This window comes from Neomonachus schauinslandi, chromosome 4 (genome assembly GCF_002201575.2).
Source record: "Neomonachus schauinslandi chromosome 4, ASM220157v2, whole genome shotgun sequence".
In the NCBI taxonomy this organism is placed as follows: Eukaryota; Metazoa; Chordata; class Mammalia; order Carnivora; family Phocidae; genus Neomonachus; species Neomonachus schauinslandi.
The window spans coordinates 146,678,341-146,695,544 of NC_058406.1; the positions used below are offsets into that span (position 1 = coordinate 146,678,341).

At 34.1% G+C, this 17,204-nt stretch overlaps 2 protein-coding genes across 2 annotated transcripts in view; both read right to left on the reverse strand.

Moving 5' to 3' along the window:
* RAD54B (RAD54 homolog B) overlaps window positions 1-17,204 on the reverse strand; it is an 86,307-nt gene that overhangs the window by 41,011 nt on the left and 28,092 nt on the right. The window lies entirely within an intron of this gene.
* Window positions 6,408-11,217, reverse strand: LOC110578706 (fibrinogen silencer binding protein). Its single transcript, XM_021688250.1, has 2 exons — window positions 10,771-11,217; window positions 6,408-6,980 (listed from the first exon to the last, which is right to left on the reverse strand). The coding sequence occupies exons 1-2, from the start codon at window positions 11,142-11,144 to the stop codon at window positions 6,455-6,457; spliced, it is 900 nt and encodes a 299-aa protein (XP_021543925.1). The 5' UTR covers window positions 11,145-11,217; the 3' UTR covers window positions 6,408-6,454.

Sequence of the window (17,204 nt, forward strand, 5' to 3'; positions counted from 1 at the left end):
GGGGCGCCTGGGTGGCTCAGTCGTTAAGCGTCTGCCTTCGGCTCAGGTCATGATCCCAGGGTCCTGGGATCAAGCCCCGATTTGAAAAAAATCAGGCTCCCTGCTCAGTGGGGAGCCTGCTTCTCTCTCTCCCACTCCCCCTGCTTGTGTTCCCTCTCTCGCTGTTGTCTCTGTCAAATAAATAAAATCTTTAAAAAAAAAATATCTCATCTAATCAAATTCAACAAAGACTGTAAATACTCTCCCAAATTGTATTTTAAAATTACTAAAGCCTACCAGACTTTTAACATACATTAACATATAAATACAACATAAATTTAAGGTTTGAAACATAGTTTTTATTACACTAAAAAATTTACAATCATTAATATACAAATTCCTCTGAACCAGTAATCATCCATGGTTTTATCTTTTTTTTTTTTTAAAGATTTTATTTATTTGAGATAGAGAGCGCCTGCTTGCATGCACACACATCAGCAGGGAAAGGGGGAGAAGAAGAGGGAGAAAGAATCTCAAGCAGACTCCACGCTGAGCACAGACCCCAACCTGGCTCGATCTCAGCACCCTGAGACCATGACCTGAGCCGAAACCAAGACCGACACTTAACCAACTGAGCCACCCAGGCGCCCCCATAGCTTTCTTAATAAGAGAGATTTAATGTCATCTAAGTATCATTATGAATAAAATAAACCTAGAAGATCTTTCTTTGCATTAAGTATTTTCAGAATGATACTTTATGAGCATGGCAGGGACTATACATTTCATCACATTTCTCAGTACCTCTTGTCAAAGCATATATGCAGTAAAGGCTAAAATAGGAAAAAAAAAAAATCAATAAAACTACAATATTTCCAGATCTCAAAACTATCTGCTCAGCATTTTATTTTTTTTTATTTTCTGCTCAGCATTTTAAACTCATCTAAAAAATCAGAAAAGTTATTCATTAATTTCAATTCTGACATTCCAATCATTGAGCATGCACAGGTTTATTTTAAAAAAAAAAAAACATACACTGTTAAAGCGTAAAATGGTACAATCACTTTGGGGAAATGCCTGGCAGTTTCTTAAAAACTTAAACATAATGATCTTCCCTAATCCAGCATTATGTCCACAACAAATTTACACAAGAATACTCAGAATCTTTATACATAATAGCCATAATCTGGAAATAGCCCAGAAGTCCATCAAAAGATAATGGATACATAAACTGAGGTATATTTATACAAGGGAATACCACTCAACAACAGAAAGCAATGAACTACTATAAGAGGGTGAACAAACACGGGTATTAAAAACATTAAGATAGGTAAAAGAAAAGAGAAACAAAGGGTATACACTGTAGGATTCCAATTATATAAAGTTCTAGAACAAGCAAAACTTATCTATGACTTTTTAAAAATTAGAACAATGGTTGTCTGAGGTGCCAAGGGATTGATCAGGAAGAGGCAGGAAAGAACTTTCTGAGGTAATAATAACATTCTAAATCTTGATAGGGATTTAAGGTACACAGGTAGAGTCACCTGTCAAAAGTCATTATTTAAGATTTGTACATTTCACATTTGCAAATCTTACCCAAGACACACACACACACACACACACAAATAAATACTGAATTCCAGTTGATAATACTTATGCTGAAGTGTTTAGGCATAAAAGATTCTAAATAATTCTCCAACTTGTTTTAAATAACCATTTTATTTTTAAAAATGAATTGATGGATAGATGGATGGATACATGATAAAGCAAATATAGCAAAACAGTAACTGTAGAATTTAGGTGGTAGGCACATGAATGTTTACTGTAAAATGTTTTTAACTTTTTCTATGTGAAGAGTTTCTTAATCTTTGTAAATTTACACATAATTTTAAAACATGAAAGGTGTACTAACAAAGTATAAGTCTAATGATATTATCTATTTTAGTTTAAATTTGGGGGGCTAACTTGGGTGATATTTTTATTTTACTTATTTATTTGGCTTTTCACTACTTACAAAGCAACTGAAAACTAAAAATAATACAAACTCAAATTATAGCTACTAGCTTTAATCAATTTAAGATATATAAAAATATACTGAATCAATTTCTCAAAATCATATGCAAAGATTTAGCATGACTGTTAACATTTAATTAGGTTGTAGATCTTAAGAATTTACTTTTTTGTATTTGTTAAGTATTACAACCATATTTCATCTCATTATTTTTAAATATTTACTGTCAAATTCATCATCAAATACTAAATTGATTTTAAGAATTTGTGAATCTTAACATTTGAAAAAAATATATTATGATATTTAGACATGGTACATTTTGTGTCTACTATAAACACAATTATTTAAATAAATCTATTTCAATTGTGCCTCATCAAAAAATTTTACTTCAGTGATACTAAATTCTTTGTCTTATGGCACATAAAGAGTACACATAGCAGTACAATGTATCACCCTGTATTTAAAAGAATATGTATTAACAAAGTATTTAACCACCATCATCTACAGTATATATTAAATACAATTTATCACACTATAAATTATTTAAACATGTCTATTTAAAATTTGACATTACTCTAAAAGAAGGCACATGGAAAAATTCATAGTCTAAACATTTTCACATAAGTAAAGATGCAACAGGGTAGAGTGAAATCTTTCAAAAATGAAAATAACACCAAGTTTATGTCTCATACAAAAAAACAAAGTACTTATTTTGAATATTTTACGAAATCTAATGGCATGTTTAAAAATTTTTTTAGAAGATTTTATTTATTTGACAGAGAGAGAGCATAAGTAAGCAGAGAAGCAGGCAGTGGGAGAGGGAGAAGCAGGCTTCCTGCTGAGCAGGGAGCCCCAATGTGAGACTCGATCCCAGGACCCAGGGATCATGACCTGAGCCAAAAGCAGACGCTTAACCAACTGAGGCACTCAGGTGCCCCTCTAATGGCATTTTTAGAAATGAAAGAGCTTCATTAACTTTTTCAAGATGCCATTGTAAATTATACCTAATTTAAAAGAAAATCAAGGGCGCCTGGGTGGCTCAGTTGGTTAAGCGACTGCCTTCGGCTCAGGTCATGATCCTGGAGTCCCAGGATCGAGTCCCGCATCGGGCTCCCTGCTCAGCAGGGGGTCTGCTTCTCCCTCTAACCCTCTTCCCTCTCGTGCTCTCTGTCTCTCATTCTCTCTCTCAAATAAATAAATAAAATCTTTAAAAAAATAAAAAAAAATAAAAGAAAATCAAGTTGTAAAAATAACAATGTGTTAAGATCACAAGGATAAGAAAAGATAGGAAGGTGGCAAAAATAACCTATCCACTATCCAATTACTAATATACTAGATGAAATAATATTTTGACTTAGCTTATTTTTCCAATTTAATATTCTTCTACAGAATCAAGTCTACATTTTAAAAATAAAATCACTCTTCCCTATGTTTTCTGACATTACATTTCATAGGTAAAGACCATGGCATTTAAATTTTGGCAAATTAAAATTAAACAAGATTGACTCAGAAAAATGGCGGCATGTAAACTCCCTGAAATGAGTACAATTCTGGTATTTAAACATATGTAAAAATAAAATTTTTTATTCTACTCAGTCCCTAAATGCTAAGGAGTCTGTCACCTGACGCAGCCAAAGAAACAACAATCTTGAACAATGCTGGAGGAAAATATGATGGTAGAAGACTATGTTTACTCTATTTTATGGGCAGGAAAAAAACTTTCAAGGGCAATTTTGTATGTACATTTTTACCTTCCACACTGATTTTAGAACCTAACCACACACAAAAAAATATGTGTTGCACTTTCTTTGAACATAGAAATCTCCTAGAAACATCTCATGGAATTAATGTTCCACAGAACAGAGCTTGGAAAACTGATGTGGCTGCACTAAGTCAACATTCAAATTGAACATTCACATCAATTCTGAGTAGCATGCTGAGATTATAATATGAATTCCATTACATATGGTAATTTGCTTTCAATAATTTCATAAAGTTAAACCTGACTACTTTAAGGATGTATTACTAGAGTTATATTGTAAAAACATTAAATTAGAATTATAAGATTCTAATCTGTTGAGTCCAGTGTTTAGGCTCAAAGAAAAGTCATAACATAAAGACGAAAACTACCAAAGAGAGACATCATATTACATATTCAAGGCATTTTTATAATAAAATATTTAACTCTAATAGCAAATATAAAATGCCAATGAAATTAATCAATCAACAAGCTAAAAGAGTACCAGGATAGTCCATTTTATTTTTATTCTATTTCAATAGCCATAACCTAAATTCTAGATTTAATTTCCTCTAACTAAATGCCCACCCCATAAATGCTATTATAACACTAATTCAGAGCTTTAATTTACATCCCTCTAATCAAAAGCCTTCAATGACTTCCCATTGTACATTCAACTGTGATTATTTAAAAATAGCATTCATTGTAATCCATAATGTGGCACCAATCAACTTCCAAACTGATGTCCCTCAATTCACCTTCAACCATTTCTCTTTTCAACACATTTTTTCTGAGACTCTAGTATGATTTAGGCACCTAGCTACATTCCAAACACTCTGTTCTAATGGTTTTCGAACATTAGCTTGCATCAGAATCTCTAGAGGGTTATTAAAACAGATTGCTGGGCTATACTTCCAGAGTTTCTGATTGAAAACTAATGGATTTACATTTTTCACAAATTCTCAAGTGATGCTGATGTTACTGTTCAGCTCTACCCTTGGTAAACCATTACTCTACTCCAAAGGCCACAAACTGGAAGCCCACTGGCTGAATGAGGCCCACTCACATGGGTGTAGTGTTTTTAAAACATTCTGAATTATTTGCAAACATTTTTAAGTTGAAAAGTTTCACACAAAAATGAAGACTTCCGGCTTATTCCTGCATGTCAAAATTCTGCTGGAGCTAAACAGTAGCTACTCATTTAATCCTAGTCCAGGTAACCAAGCCCTAACTGGCCCTCTCTACACCCACTTAAAATCACCTGGCCTACCACTGTATTTGTGCTTGTATACCCTGATTCACTCCTATTCTCTATGCCTTTTTCCATGTTGCTCACTCTGACTTAAACATTCTTTTCCATTATACTAAAATTCTGAACTCCATTCTAAAGCTTGGCTTAAAAATTCTTCCTCAACAAAGCACCAGCAAAAATGGAATATATATATTAAAGATTTAACTTAAATTTTTTTTTTTAAGATTTATTTATTTGACAGAAAGAAAGACAGCCAGAGAGGGAACACAAGCAGGGGGAGTGGGCAGAGGGGGAAGCAGGCTTCCCGCAGAGCAGGGAGCCCAATGTGGGGCTCAATCCCAGGACCCTGGGATCACGACCTGAGCCGAAGGCAGATGCTTAACAACTGAGCCACCCATGAGCCCCAGATTTAACTTAAATTTAATGTGTGCTTTAAGAATTAAGATTTTATTTATTTCTGCAAATACTAAAACAAGCAGTATTTACAAAAATATTATAGAATAAATCATAACTATTTTTTGCTATTTCTATGTAGAATTTTAATTTTGTTCATTAAAACTTTTTACTGTGATTTTTACTGTAAAATAAATCTTTTTTCAGAATAAGACATTAAAAATGAATGAAGACATTAAATCTTATAGCCAAAATATATAACTGTTCCAAAAGAACATCTTATTTTGCTAGACAAAAAAGGGAAGAAGTTTGGGGGTAACTGATAAGTCCCCTGGTTTTGTAACCTATATGAATCTTTAAAAGCAATTGTAATGAAATAAACACTTCCATAATTTTTTCACAAGGAAGACATTTTAGTGGATTTTTACTTCTATGGAACAGCAGGGGGGAAAACTACAAAGAAACAAAAACTGAGTGCTGGTCCTTGCTCTGCCATAAACAGCTTTGTTACATCAAGTCACTAAGTTCTCCCTGGACCTCAGTTTCAATACCTCTAAATTGAAGAGATGGAAAAAAGTGATTTCCAAGTACCTTCCATCTCTAAAATCCTATCACTTCTTCAAAAACAGGAGAGCATAATAATCAATGTCATATAGGCAAGCTTCTGTTAATCAGACTAGTATTGCTTCTAAATTAGACTGACTTAAAAACCTTGAACTACAGCTTTCAAAGCTCTAATTTAAAATGTTGAAGGCTCAGAACTTTGAAACAATATATATGTTTGTATATCTATTTATGTATGTTCTAATTTAATGATCAAAGTAAGAAATCTTTTTGTAAGGCCAACAATTAAACTTCTTAGAAAAAAATTGAAGACAAAATATATAACCATGCCAACCAATCAATAAGTTTTAATATATCTCAAAAGAAAATTAAATTAATTAGAAAATCATGTCAAAAAAGGTTTTTTCACAATTGAGATTAACAACACTTTTAAGAGTATGTATTCTGCTTCAGGATATTCCCAAATGAAAGTAATTTGGCCAAAATTAAAATCATCAAATTGCAAGACTGAAAAAAAATATTAGAGACTATTATATTCAGGCAGATCATGCCGTAAGCGAACTGCTTTCAGCTTCTCCACTTCAATTTTTGCTCTTAGCAGCTCTTCCTCTAGCTGCTGCCTTCTTTTCAATCCATCCCTCTTCTCCTGAACATACAATCCAAAATTTTTTTGATTTTCTAAAATTATCTGATGCTCCTCTTTCAACATTTGCAGAATCTGAGGATCATACCCTAATTGTGACCTAAAGTGTTCTCCACGCTCATGCCGAAAAAAATCATCTCTCCTTGGGATAGAAGATGGAGACGATGTCATTCTCATATCAACAGAGGAAAGTGACGGCGACAAAGATCTTTCCATAACATGTACTAATTCATGGTCTTCTCTTTGTTCTAAAATATCACTCTGTTGAGAATTTAAAACCAGTGGAGGAGGGGGCTTAACGTCTTCTTCTTGCTTCACCTCTACTGTAATAGCAACTGGATGGTGATCCAACATTACCTGTAGTGAACTCGTACCAGCCTGTGCTTCCTCATCCAAGTTTGCACTACAGCACACAAAAAAGCATTATAAAATGTAAATCAAATGAAGACAAGAGTATATTGATAGCATAATTTCATATTTAGTATACATCAAAGTGTCAAGCTTTAGAGCTATAAAGAAAATAGTGAAACAAAAAAAATTTTAATCCTTGGAATAACAAATTAAAGTGACCACATTTAAAATTTCAAAAATATATACATATAGCTCTCACACATCCTTAACTTTAAAATTGAGTTCTTAAAAGGACAAAAAATTACAAATATTACCCAAGGCCAATGAGGTAAATAAAAAGAAAAGCCTTTGTTTGCTTTCAAAGAGACAGCACATGTTCCTACAAGCCTAACTTTCTTAAATGGCATAAAGGGCCATTTACTGTACTTTGGGCCTTGCTATCCCCATACCTCAGCCCTAGATCCCCTGCTTCTGCTCTCCTGGACTGATTAAAAATCTAAAAATCACCAAGGTCCATGACTCCTAGGATAATGGAAAGTCATCTATGGGAGGTATTGATTTCTACATCTGTCCAAAAAAAGAAAAAGAAAAGTCCAAGTTTTTGTATGGCTTTGGGTATGCCCAATAATCAGGTTATTATCCTAACTATACAATTTCAGATACCATGGTGTTTATCCTTTACCTATCCTAAATTACTTGATTCCATAGCCCTTTCAGTCTTTCAACCATCAGTCACGTAAAGTTCACAGGGAAAGGGCTCAAATCCACCACTGTATCCCCAGCACCTAGCATAATACTGTACTTGGAACCTAGCAGGTGCTCATCACATGTTGAATGACTGAAAAAAATGGTTTTTTTTAATGAACTATTTTTAACTGGCTTATATACTATATATTGAAAGTCTGTTAAATTTACATGTAATTTCCATAAAATATGCACTTCTATTAGAGAAAACTAGTTTCAGCATAATTTAAACTTTGATGTAACATTATTGGTTATGACATAAACACAATATATCTTAAAATTTTACTTTTTTAAAAAACCAATTTTATAAATAACATGAAGCCACTAATTAAGAATATATAATCTTGTTTCTTGAGGGTTTTTTTAAATTTATGCTTCTGCCTAACTTAAAAATAAGTTATAGAGGAGAAAGAGATTATTGGAACAGTAATGAAAAAAATGCTATACTTAACATTAAAGAATCATTAAAGAATATTTTACAAATGATAAATAAGTAACACAGTTAAAAATACCTTCACCCTACATAGATGATTAAAATGCTGGAACAAGTTCAAGCAGAACATAAGGAAAAAAATTAAAACTCCCCGTATATCACTTACTATTGGCATTAAATTGCCAGAAATATCAGATATTGAAGAGATACAAATAAATAATAAGATATAGTATGTTATGAAAAATCTATTTGTAGATTACATAAATTCCTTAATTTTCATTCTTTTTGTCATCTTACGCTTTTCAAAAGAAAAACAAACCAATATCAATACAATATCAATGTAATTCAAAGTAGTAAGGCTTCCCTTTATTAACATCCCTAGATGTTTTCCTAGAAAGGAAAAAGGTTAAAACTACAAATGAAAATGAAAGTTTTAAAAATCCACATAATTACTATCCAAATTAGTATGTATAATGGAGTATAAGACTCACTATTAGACATAGACATTATACTCTCATGTATATTTTAAAATGCCTTTTATCTAAAATATCCCATTCCATTTTCATTGAAACATTATAAGTAGGCATAACAAAGTAAAAAAAAAAATGTTTTAGAGAAGGTCAGAAAAAAGGATAAATGGAAGGACTTCTAAAATTTATGAATTTTGAAGATCAAATAGACTGCAAAAACACAAAATATAATCTGATACTAGAGAGAGGTAAAAATGAGGAAATATATCAATACGCTATAAAGGTAGCCTTACAAAATAGGTATATATCTTTAAATATATTAAATATAAGCAGTAATATTTTCCTTAGCTAAGAATGGAGTTTAGTGAGATTAACAGGCATATTTATATAGCATAACTAAGATTACAGATTATAAACTTCTGAGAATTAAGATTCAAGATGTCACTCAAGTAATAACACATTAAATATGTAAATAAATGAAAATGCTAATACAGAGAAAATGGCAATGTGGACACTAACACAAATAAGCACTTAAGTGGCATATTTCTAATATTCTTTCCTTTAAAGTAGGAAAAGCTGTTCTTGCTTAAACAGCAGGTTTTGTAATGTATAAATTAAATAACTCATTTTATCAGAGCAATGTTGTTATCCCAAAAGACTGATTGTGAATATGGTTACAAACAGTCAAAATGTAAATAGATACTTGTATATTATTTCTTCTACTATACTCACTGTATTTTTAAAATATACAACTAATTAAAACTACAGGTTCTATGTATAGTCTTCAAATTATAAAAACCTATACTTAATACCCAAAAGGTAGTTTTATACCAGTAATGCAAAAGCCAGTTTTCTCTATGGTTTGAGGGGGACAAATTTTTAACAAGTAGTACTGTATAAAAGTCCTACTGTGGAGTTCTTTGGATACCCAGCAAATTAGGATTAATCATTTCTCATCACAGAGAACATTTTAAGCACTAATGAATTAATACACTGCATCCACGTTCCAGATTCCCACTGGTGATTTTTTTTTACTATGTTATCTACTAGAAGTAAGCAGTATATGGTAAGAAGCTGGTCTCAAAAAAATTACCCTAGTGAATTATAAAAATAACAAATAAGTTTGGCTAATAAGTTTTTTGCCCATTTCTCTCCTAACTTCAAAAGGACTTCACAGGTGATGAATAATTTTCTTATATGACTTTCCCACCAAGAAGAAAGTCTTTGTTTGAAATGTTCCTCAACTAACAAGTTTACAACTTGTTTAAATAACCCTAAATGGTTCAGAAAAAGAATGCAGCTGCCATTTTTATCTTTTGCCAGGGGTTAAAATTTGAATTAGAAATAAGATAAGTTTTGAAGATTCCCACGCAAGTAGCTATGTAGAGCATAAATTTAACCAAAAAACCTTTCTATCCCTATAAGAACTTAGTTGCTTATTCATATACTAAAATTCATAGTTTCATATCTTTACAAAATAGTATGGGAGTGCTTACCCCTTTCTTCTTTGACTCAAGATCAAAGTGAAACTAGACCATTAATGAATAAAAAAACAAAAACTTTTTATTAAGTAATCTGAATCCCTAATTAGGCATTAAATTCCATTCCTTGTATTTATCTTTTTTATTTTGAATATGTTAGAAATAATTTAAACTGTCTTAATATATACAATCATGCCATTAATAAATTTACTAAATTATTTATTTTAGGTTTTTAGCTCAATTAATATTCACTAAAGTGCAGACAGTAACAATTCATTAAAAAACAAGGGTTCCATTTCTCCTGAAACTGCTAACTTTACATAAAATTGAAAATTCCAATGAAATATAATCTTAAATGAAATAAGAAAAAGATATCTCTCAGAAGCTAATTAGCAATTTAAATTTAAAGCTTAAAAAGTTTATTATGAGATTATGTTACAAATTTCATCCCATTTATTCCTCCCTAACCTTTACTTTTAAAAACTACAGAGAGAGGGAAGGGGGAGTGGAAGACAATAAAAAGTGGCTTAAATCAAATGCAGCAAAAAAATTCCTTATAGCCTCACATTTCTTTTTTAAGAAAGCAAAACAAAGACACTATTCATTGCTCCCGTAGTGGGGATGCTTACTATGCATATCTCTATCACAACTAAGCCAGAGCCCAATAGATAGGAGGCGCCATAATTTTCCACAAGAAAATAAAATAAAGCTTACCTTTGTATGTGGTTCCTGTCTCTTACCAGGCAAAAACTGGAAATCTGGGGAATCATCTCCATAACTTTCTTGGTTGGCTCAGAAATATTGCCTTTAAAATCTGATTGGGTCTCTTTTTGCTGCAATAGCTCCTGTTTGGCATATTCTTTGAGCCTTTTGTAAAGGGTGCGTAGGCCCTGGGCTGTTCGAGGAGGGCGATCTACTCCAATTGCATTATAGTTTACTGCTATGATATCCCAACATCTATTCTTTTCCACTATTACTGAATGTTTATTAGTGTGTTCTTCGAGAATTTTAACATATGGCTTCACAAGCTTTAGCAAATCAAGCTTTTCAGATAAGGTAAAATTGGAAGATCTAGCCTTTCCTACCATTGTTCTTTTCAAATTAAGTAGGCAGTTTCTGAAACCACCATGCAGCAGCCTTCAGCTCTGCTCAGCTCTTTTCACAAACAGAAAAAGATCAGGCTTAACTAGGCTAGCCTCATTTAGGCCCACGCCTACAGGGGAGGGTTTATTAAAATTCCTCCAGCTTAAGCTGACGCAGGTTCAGGAAATCTGCTTAAGCCAAGCCTGACCTACATAAAGCTTCTCACTGAAGAAGACAGGAAGGCACAAGCAAAACACACTTGTGTATAAAGAGAACAGCTCGAGATAGGATTTAATACACAAAGGTCTAGAGATAAACATGGAACACAGCTAAAAATTAGCTAATTTAGTGAGAATATCGAATTTCCACACATGTATGCCTAGCTGATAGACTGAAACTGCATTGCAGTTATCACTTTAATAAAAACAAAAGAGGAACTGTTTTGTACTATTTGTTTATAAATCCAGTAGACAGGAAAATGAAAAACTAAAGATATGAGTGATGAATGTAATGATTCCTAACAGAGCCCCTAATCACTGTTTTCTGAGCTGCTGTTCTCTTACCAAATCTGCATAATGCTGGTCCTGCTGTCAATCAGCAATTGCATATCCTCTAGCTAGTTAGGTTACACCCACCCAGACTCAGACTTCACAGTAAAGCTAAGCTTCTCCTTCATTCTACAGTCTACAGTAGCCACATTTTTTTCAGTTACTTAGGAAAAAATTTTTGTTCTGAAAATCAGATAAAAATTATGTTTTTAAAGGAAGCGATTATTCTAGCTGTAACGTATGTGAATATGCTAGCCTGCTTTATCATGTGTAAAAAACACCATTCACAGTGAGAACAGAATAATCATGGCTTAAGACTGCACACAACAAAATGGCATTTGCTTTTATTAAATTGTAGGATTTTTATTTTGCTATATTCATACAATTTGGACTATTTAAAAACGAGACACCAGGCTCAAAATGGAGTCACTTATGCTAAGCCTCAGGTCACCTGAGACTTAATTATAGTTTTGGCTCTCCCAAAAATGGAATCTTAAACCAATCAAGAACTATGTGATCAGCACGAGTGAGGTAATCTGCCCGAAAGACTCCTTCCATCTCCTAAAGGAAAGTGAACACAACCAATCCACTTTTTGCCAGGATAATTTCCTTGTTCTCACTCACTTCTGCCTATGAAAGTCATTCATTTTGTACAGCTCCTTAGAGCTCCTTTCTACCTGTTAAATGGGATGCTGCCCAATTCCTAAATCACTGAATAAAGCCAATAAGATCACAATTTACTCACATGAATTTTGTTTTTTAACAAAACTTAACAGCTAGTCTAGCCATTTGCAAGGCCACCAGTTTGCAAACATAGAATGTATTTTCTAATCCCTGTCTGAAAACACAACAAATGTATGCATAACAGTATGTAACAATGTAACATAAACAAGGTAAAAAAAAAAAGCCTATTTTCTTCTCATATACAAGTGTAGGGCCACAAAAATGGGCCACTTTGGCATGAAGATTACTTTGAGTTCAAAGCAATCAAAATCCAGCAGATTCAGGAAAAGCTCTTAACCTCCCCTCTCAACTGCCTAAATTTTACATTGGAAAGGAGCCCGTAGCAGGAAGAAAACAGCAATTGCTCCTTAAGAAACATATCTACTGTATCTCTGTAACAGGGCAACCTTTGTTTTCCATACATATACCCTTACCTTCCTGCTAAAGGTCTTCCTCCCCTTTGTATCCCAATACCCCTAAACCCCCTCCTTAGCTCAGGATGTCATATAAGCCTCAAGTTCCCTGTCTTTAGAATCTCATGTCTGTGTGGATTCCCCATATGTCCAAAACTAAATTTGATTTTCTCCTGTTAATTGTCTCATGTCAATTTAATTCTTAGTCCAGCTAAAAATACCTTGAAGGGCAGAGGATATTTCTTCCTCCCTAACATAGTCTTTAAGCAGTTTTACTGCTCAGTAAATTGCAGAAAATAAAAATGCAAATGATGGAGATGCAAACTGAAAACTGACCCACCCCAACAACCTGACCAAAGTTACTCAAAGGAAAGCAAGAACACATGATATATACTGTTTTTAGATAATACTTCGTTATTTTTGGAATAAATAACTGGTATTGTATTAAAAATGAAATACTAGGGGCACCTGGGTGGCTCAACTGTTAAGCGTCTGCCTTTGGCTCAGGTCATGATCCCAGGGTCCTGGGATCAAGCTCTGAGTCGGGCTCCCTGCTCGCGGGAAGCCTGCTTCTCCCTCTCCCACTCCCCGTGCTTGTGTTCCTGCTCTCGCTATCTGTCAAATAAATAAATAAAATCTTTTTTAAAAATGAAATACTAATAAAAATATGAAAAACCATTAAATCTCACTAATTATCAAAAAATGTATACTAAAAATGATTTTCATCCACAAAGATTGGCAAAATTCTTAAAGACTGAAAATGTCAAGTGGATGAGGGTGCAGGGCAAGGAGTTCTCTTTGGGAGTGTAAAACGGCATTTTGGTTTGCAGTCTGAGAGTATTAATATTTTACATGTAAAAACTTCTAAAATTGCAGTAATTTTAATTCTCAGAATCTAAATTAGAAAAATATTTAAATACAAGGAAGAACAGAGCATTCTATGAAGTTGCATAGTATTGAAGGCAATCTAAGAGCACATCAGGTGGGGACAATAAAAATCACTAGAATATGCCCATACTATGGTCTACTCTAGGTAGCACTAAAATAATAGAGGTACATTTCTATGTACTGACAGAACAAGCTCCAAAACACATGGCAGATGAAATGAGCAAGTGAAAGAAAAATACATACAAATATAATTCCATTAGGTTTACCAGAAATATCCAAAGCTAAATATTTCTGTAGGTACAGAAAAAATATACATAGATACAAAATGTAGGTAGGTACATACATATGTATGAAAATGCACTACCAAGGGGCGCCTGGGTGGCTCAGTCATTAAGCATCTGCCTTCGGCTCAGGTCATGATCCCAGGGTCCTGGGATAGAGCCCTGCATCAGGCTCCCTGCTCCGCGGGAAGCCTGCTTCTCCCTCTCCCACCCCCTCTGCTTGTGTTCCCTCTCCCGCTGTGTCTCTCTCTGTCAAATTAAGAAATAAAATCTTAAAAAAAAAAGAAAATGCACTACCAAAACATCTAGAACTCCATTATCCTAATACAGTAGTGTTAAGAAAAGAAAACCACAGGCCCTAAACAGTGTCACTTAGACCAAGTTCCCAAACTGGGGCTTAATACCCATACTAATTGCAGTTTCAACCTCCCCCAGAAATGTGGCCTTAACTGGTCAGTCAAGAAATTTTTCTTTCCACCAGCACCAGTGAGTCTGTCATCTGGATCCTCTCTCCCCCAGGTCCTTTCTCCCCCAAAGAAATATGAGGTACTCTGCATAAGACCCGGTCCCCTAGAACTAGAAAACAGCCTTGTCAATCCTTTTCTTTTGCTAATAACTTTCTTGCCCCACCCTCCTATAAAAACCTTCCATTTTATACAACGCTTGGGAGTGCCTCTCTCAACTTGCTAGAAGAGGTCGTGCGCAATCCATGAATTCTTTAATAAAACCAATTAGATCTTCAAACTTACTTGGCCAAATTTTGTTCTTTAGCAGGCACCATGAGCCATGTATGGTTATTGAGCATTTTATGTGTGGTTAATGGAACTGAGGAGCTAAATTTTAAAATTTACTGAATTTACAATTAAGCAAATAATAACTGCCTATAGACTATAAGACATAACACATCAAACATCAACTGATTCAATGAATCAGTATTTTTTAAATTACAAGTACTTCTCTTCAGATGCAAATGAGTTGTACAATATAAGAGATAAACTTCCCCATGAATATTTGGGTCACATTTTATTTCAAAGGATTTCCAAATTTACAAAGAAATGCTATCAATTCATGGTCAAATATTCATGGCATAGATTTTTTTTGTATCTTCTACATCTGTTGAAGAAGAATTTTAGTGAGACATGGAAAAAAAATTCTACAGTAGAATGTGCTCATTAGGTTAAAAAGTCTGATTTATTGAAATTTTAAAAGAAAAAACTAATATTTTGGGACATCTGACTGGCTCAGTCAATAGAGCATGCAACTCTTGATCTTGGTTGGGGTTGTGAGTTCGAGTCCCAAGTTGGGTACAACGTTTAGTTTAAAAGATAAATAGGGGTGCCTGGGTAGTTCAGCTGGTTAAACGAATGACCTTGATCTCAGCTCAGGTCCTGATCTCAGGGTCATGAGTTCATTCAAGCCCCATGTTGGGCTCCACACCCAGTACTTTTTAAAATAATTAATTAATTAATTAAAATGTGGATTTATGCAATTTAGTTTTTTGTTGTTGTTGCTTTTTGTTTTTAAAGAAACAAGGGGCACCTAGGTGTCTCAGTCAGTTAAGCGTCTGCCTTTGGCTCAGGTCATGATCCTGGGGTACTGGTATTGAGCCCCAATGTCAGCAGGGAGCCTGCTTCTCCCTCTCCTCCCCACTCATGCTCTCTCTCACTATCTGTCTCTCTCTAATAAATAAATAAAATCTAAAAAAAAAAAAAAGAAAGAAACTAATGTTTCACTTCTTACTTTGTTCCACATACATTATGAAAATATTGTACTCTACTTTTGGAAGTAGACTCTATGAAAGCTATCTTGAATATCATCGTCAAAGCCATTTGGAATATGTACGCAAATGCTATGATCACTGCCAGTTTACTGAACTGGTAAAAGAAACAGAACACAGGGGCGCCTGGGTGGCTCAGTCGGTAAGCGTCTGCCTTCGGCTCAGGTCATGATCCCAGAGTCCTGGGATCAAGCCCCACATCGGGCTCCCTGCTCGGTGGGAAGCCTGCTTCTCCCTCTCCCACTCCCCCTGCTTGTGCTCCTGCTCTCGCTCTCTCTCTGTCAAGTAAATAAATAAAATCTTTAAAAAAAAAAAAAGAGAACACAATTCATTTAATGATGTGTTTTTTGTTCTTCACCAGCGCTCACCGGTTGAGTCATGGAAAGTTTTATAAAGAATTATTGTACTGTTGGGCGCCTGGGTGGCTCAGTTGGTTAAGCGACTGCCTTCGGCTCAGGTCATGATCCTGGAATCCCTGGATCAAGTCCCGCATCGGGCTCCCTGCTCAGCAAGGAGCCTGCTTCTCCCTCTGACCCTCCCCCCTCTCATGTGCTCTCTCTCTCTCTCATTCTCTCTGTCTCAAATAAATAAATAAAATCTTAAAAAAAAAAAAAAAAAGAAGAATTATTGTACTGTTAACTCCAACATTTTTTTCAAAGAAAAGGAATGCTTGCCAAACACCCAATAATCAAAGACAAAAAAAATGGTAATATAATTTACATTTTCTAATCAATATCACACTGTCATATGAATGAGCTAAATTTGAAGCTTTGAGGAAAAGAAAAGTATATCTGTGACCTGATTAGATAAAGAGAATATATGTTTAAAGTGAAAATTTTGACCATGCAAATCAGTAAGTGTATACATTTTTCTAACTTGAATCAATAAAAAATTTTAATTGTAATTAAGAGTGATATTCAAATTGCATGCAAAAGCTACAAGAAAATTTTGAAAAATACTTTGTTGATATTCATAAATTTAGAGCTGCTTTTTAATTTATACAATGATCATTTGACTTCAGTGTTAATAATACAGATTTGACATAGTACATTTACTTAACTTGGACAGACATACTTTTGAAACACATATGGTTTGCTGCCAAGTCAAACTGATTCTTCTAAAACAGATGAACTAGTTTTGTATATGAAGATATGAATATAAACAAAATTTTTAAAACTCCAGATAATGAACAACTATGAGCTACGTTTAGAACTTGGGTATACAGGGGCGCCTGGGTGGCTCAGTTGGTTAAGCGACTGCCTTCAGCTCAGGTCATGATCCTGGAGTCCCAGGATCGAGTCCCGCATCAGGCTTCCTGCTCAACAGGAAGTCTGCTTCTCCCTCTCATGCTCTCTCTCTCATTCTCTCTCTCTCTCTCAAATAAAATAAAATCTTTAAAAAAAAAAAACAAAAAAGAACTTGGGTATACAAACCT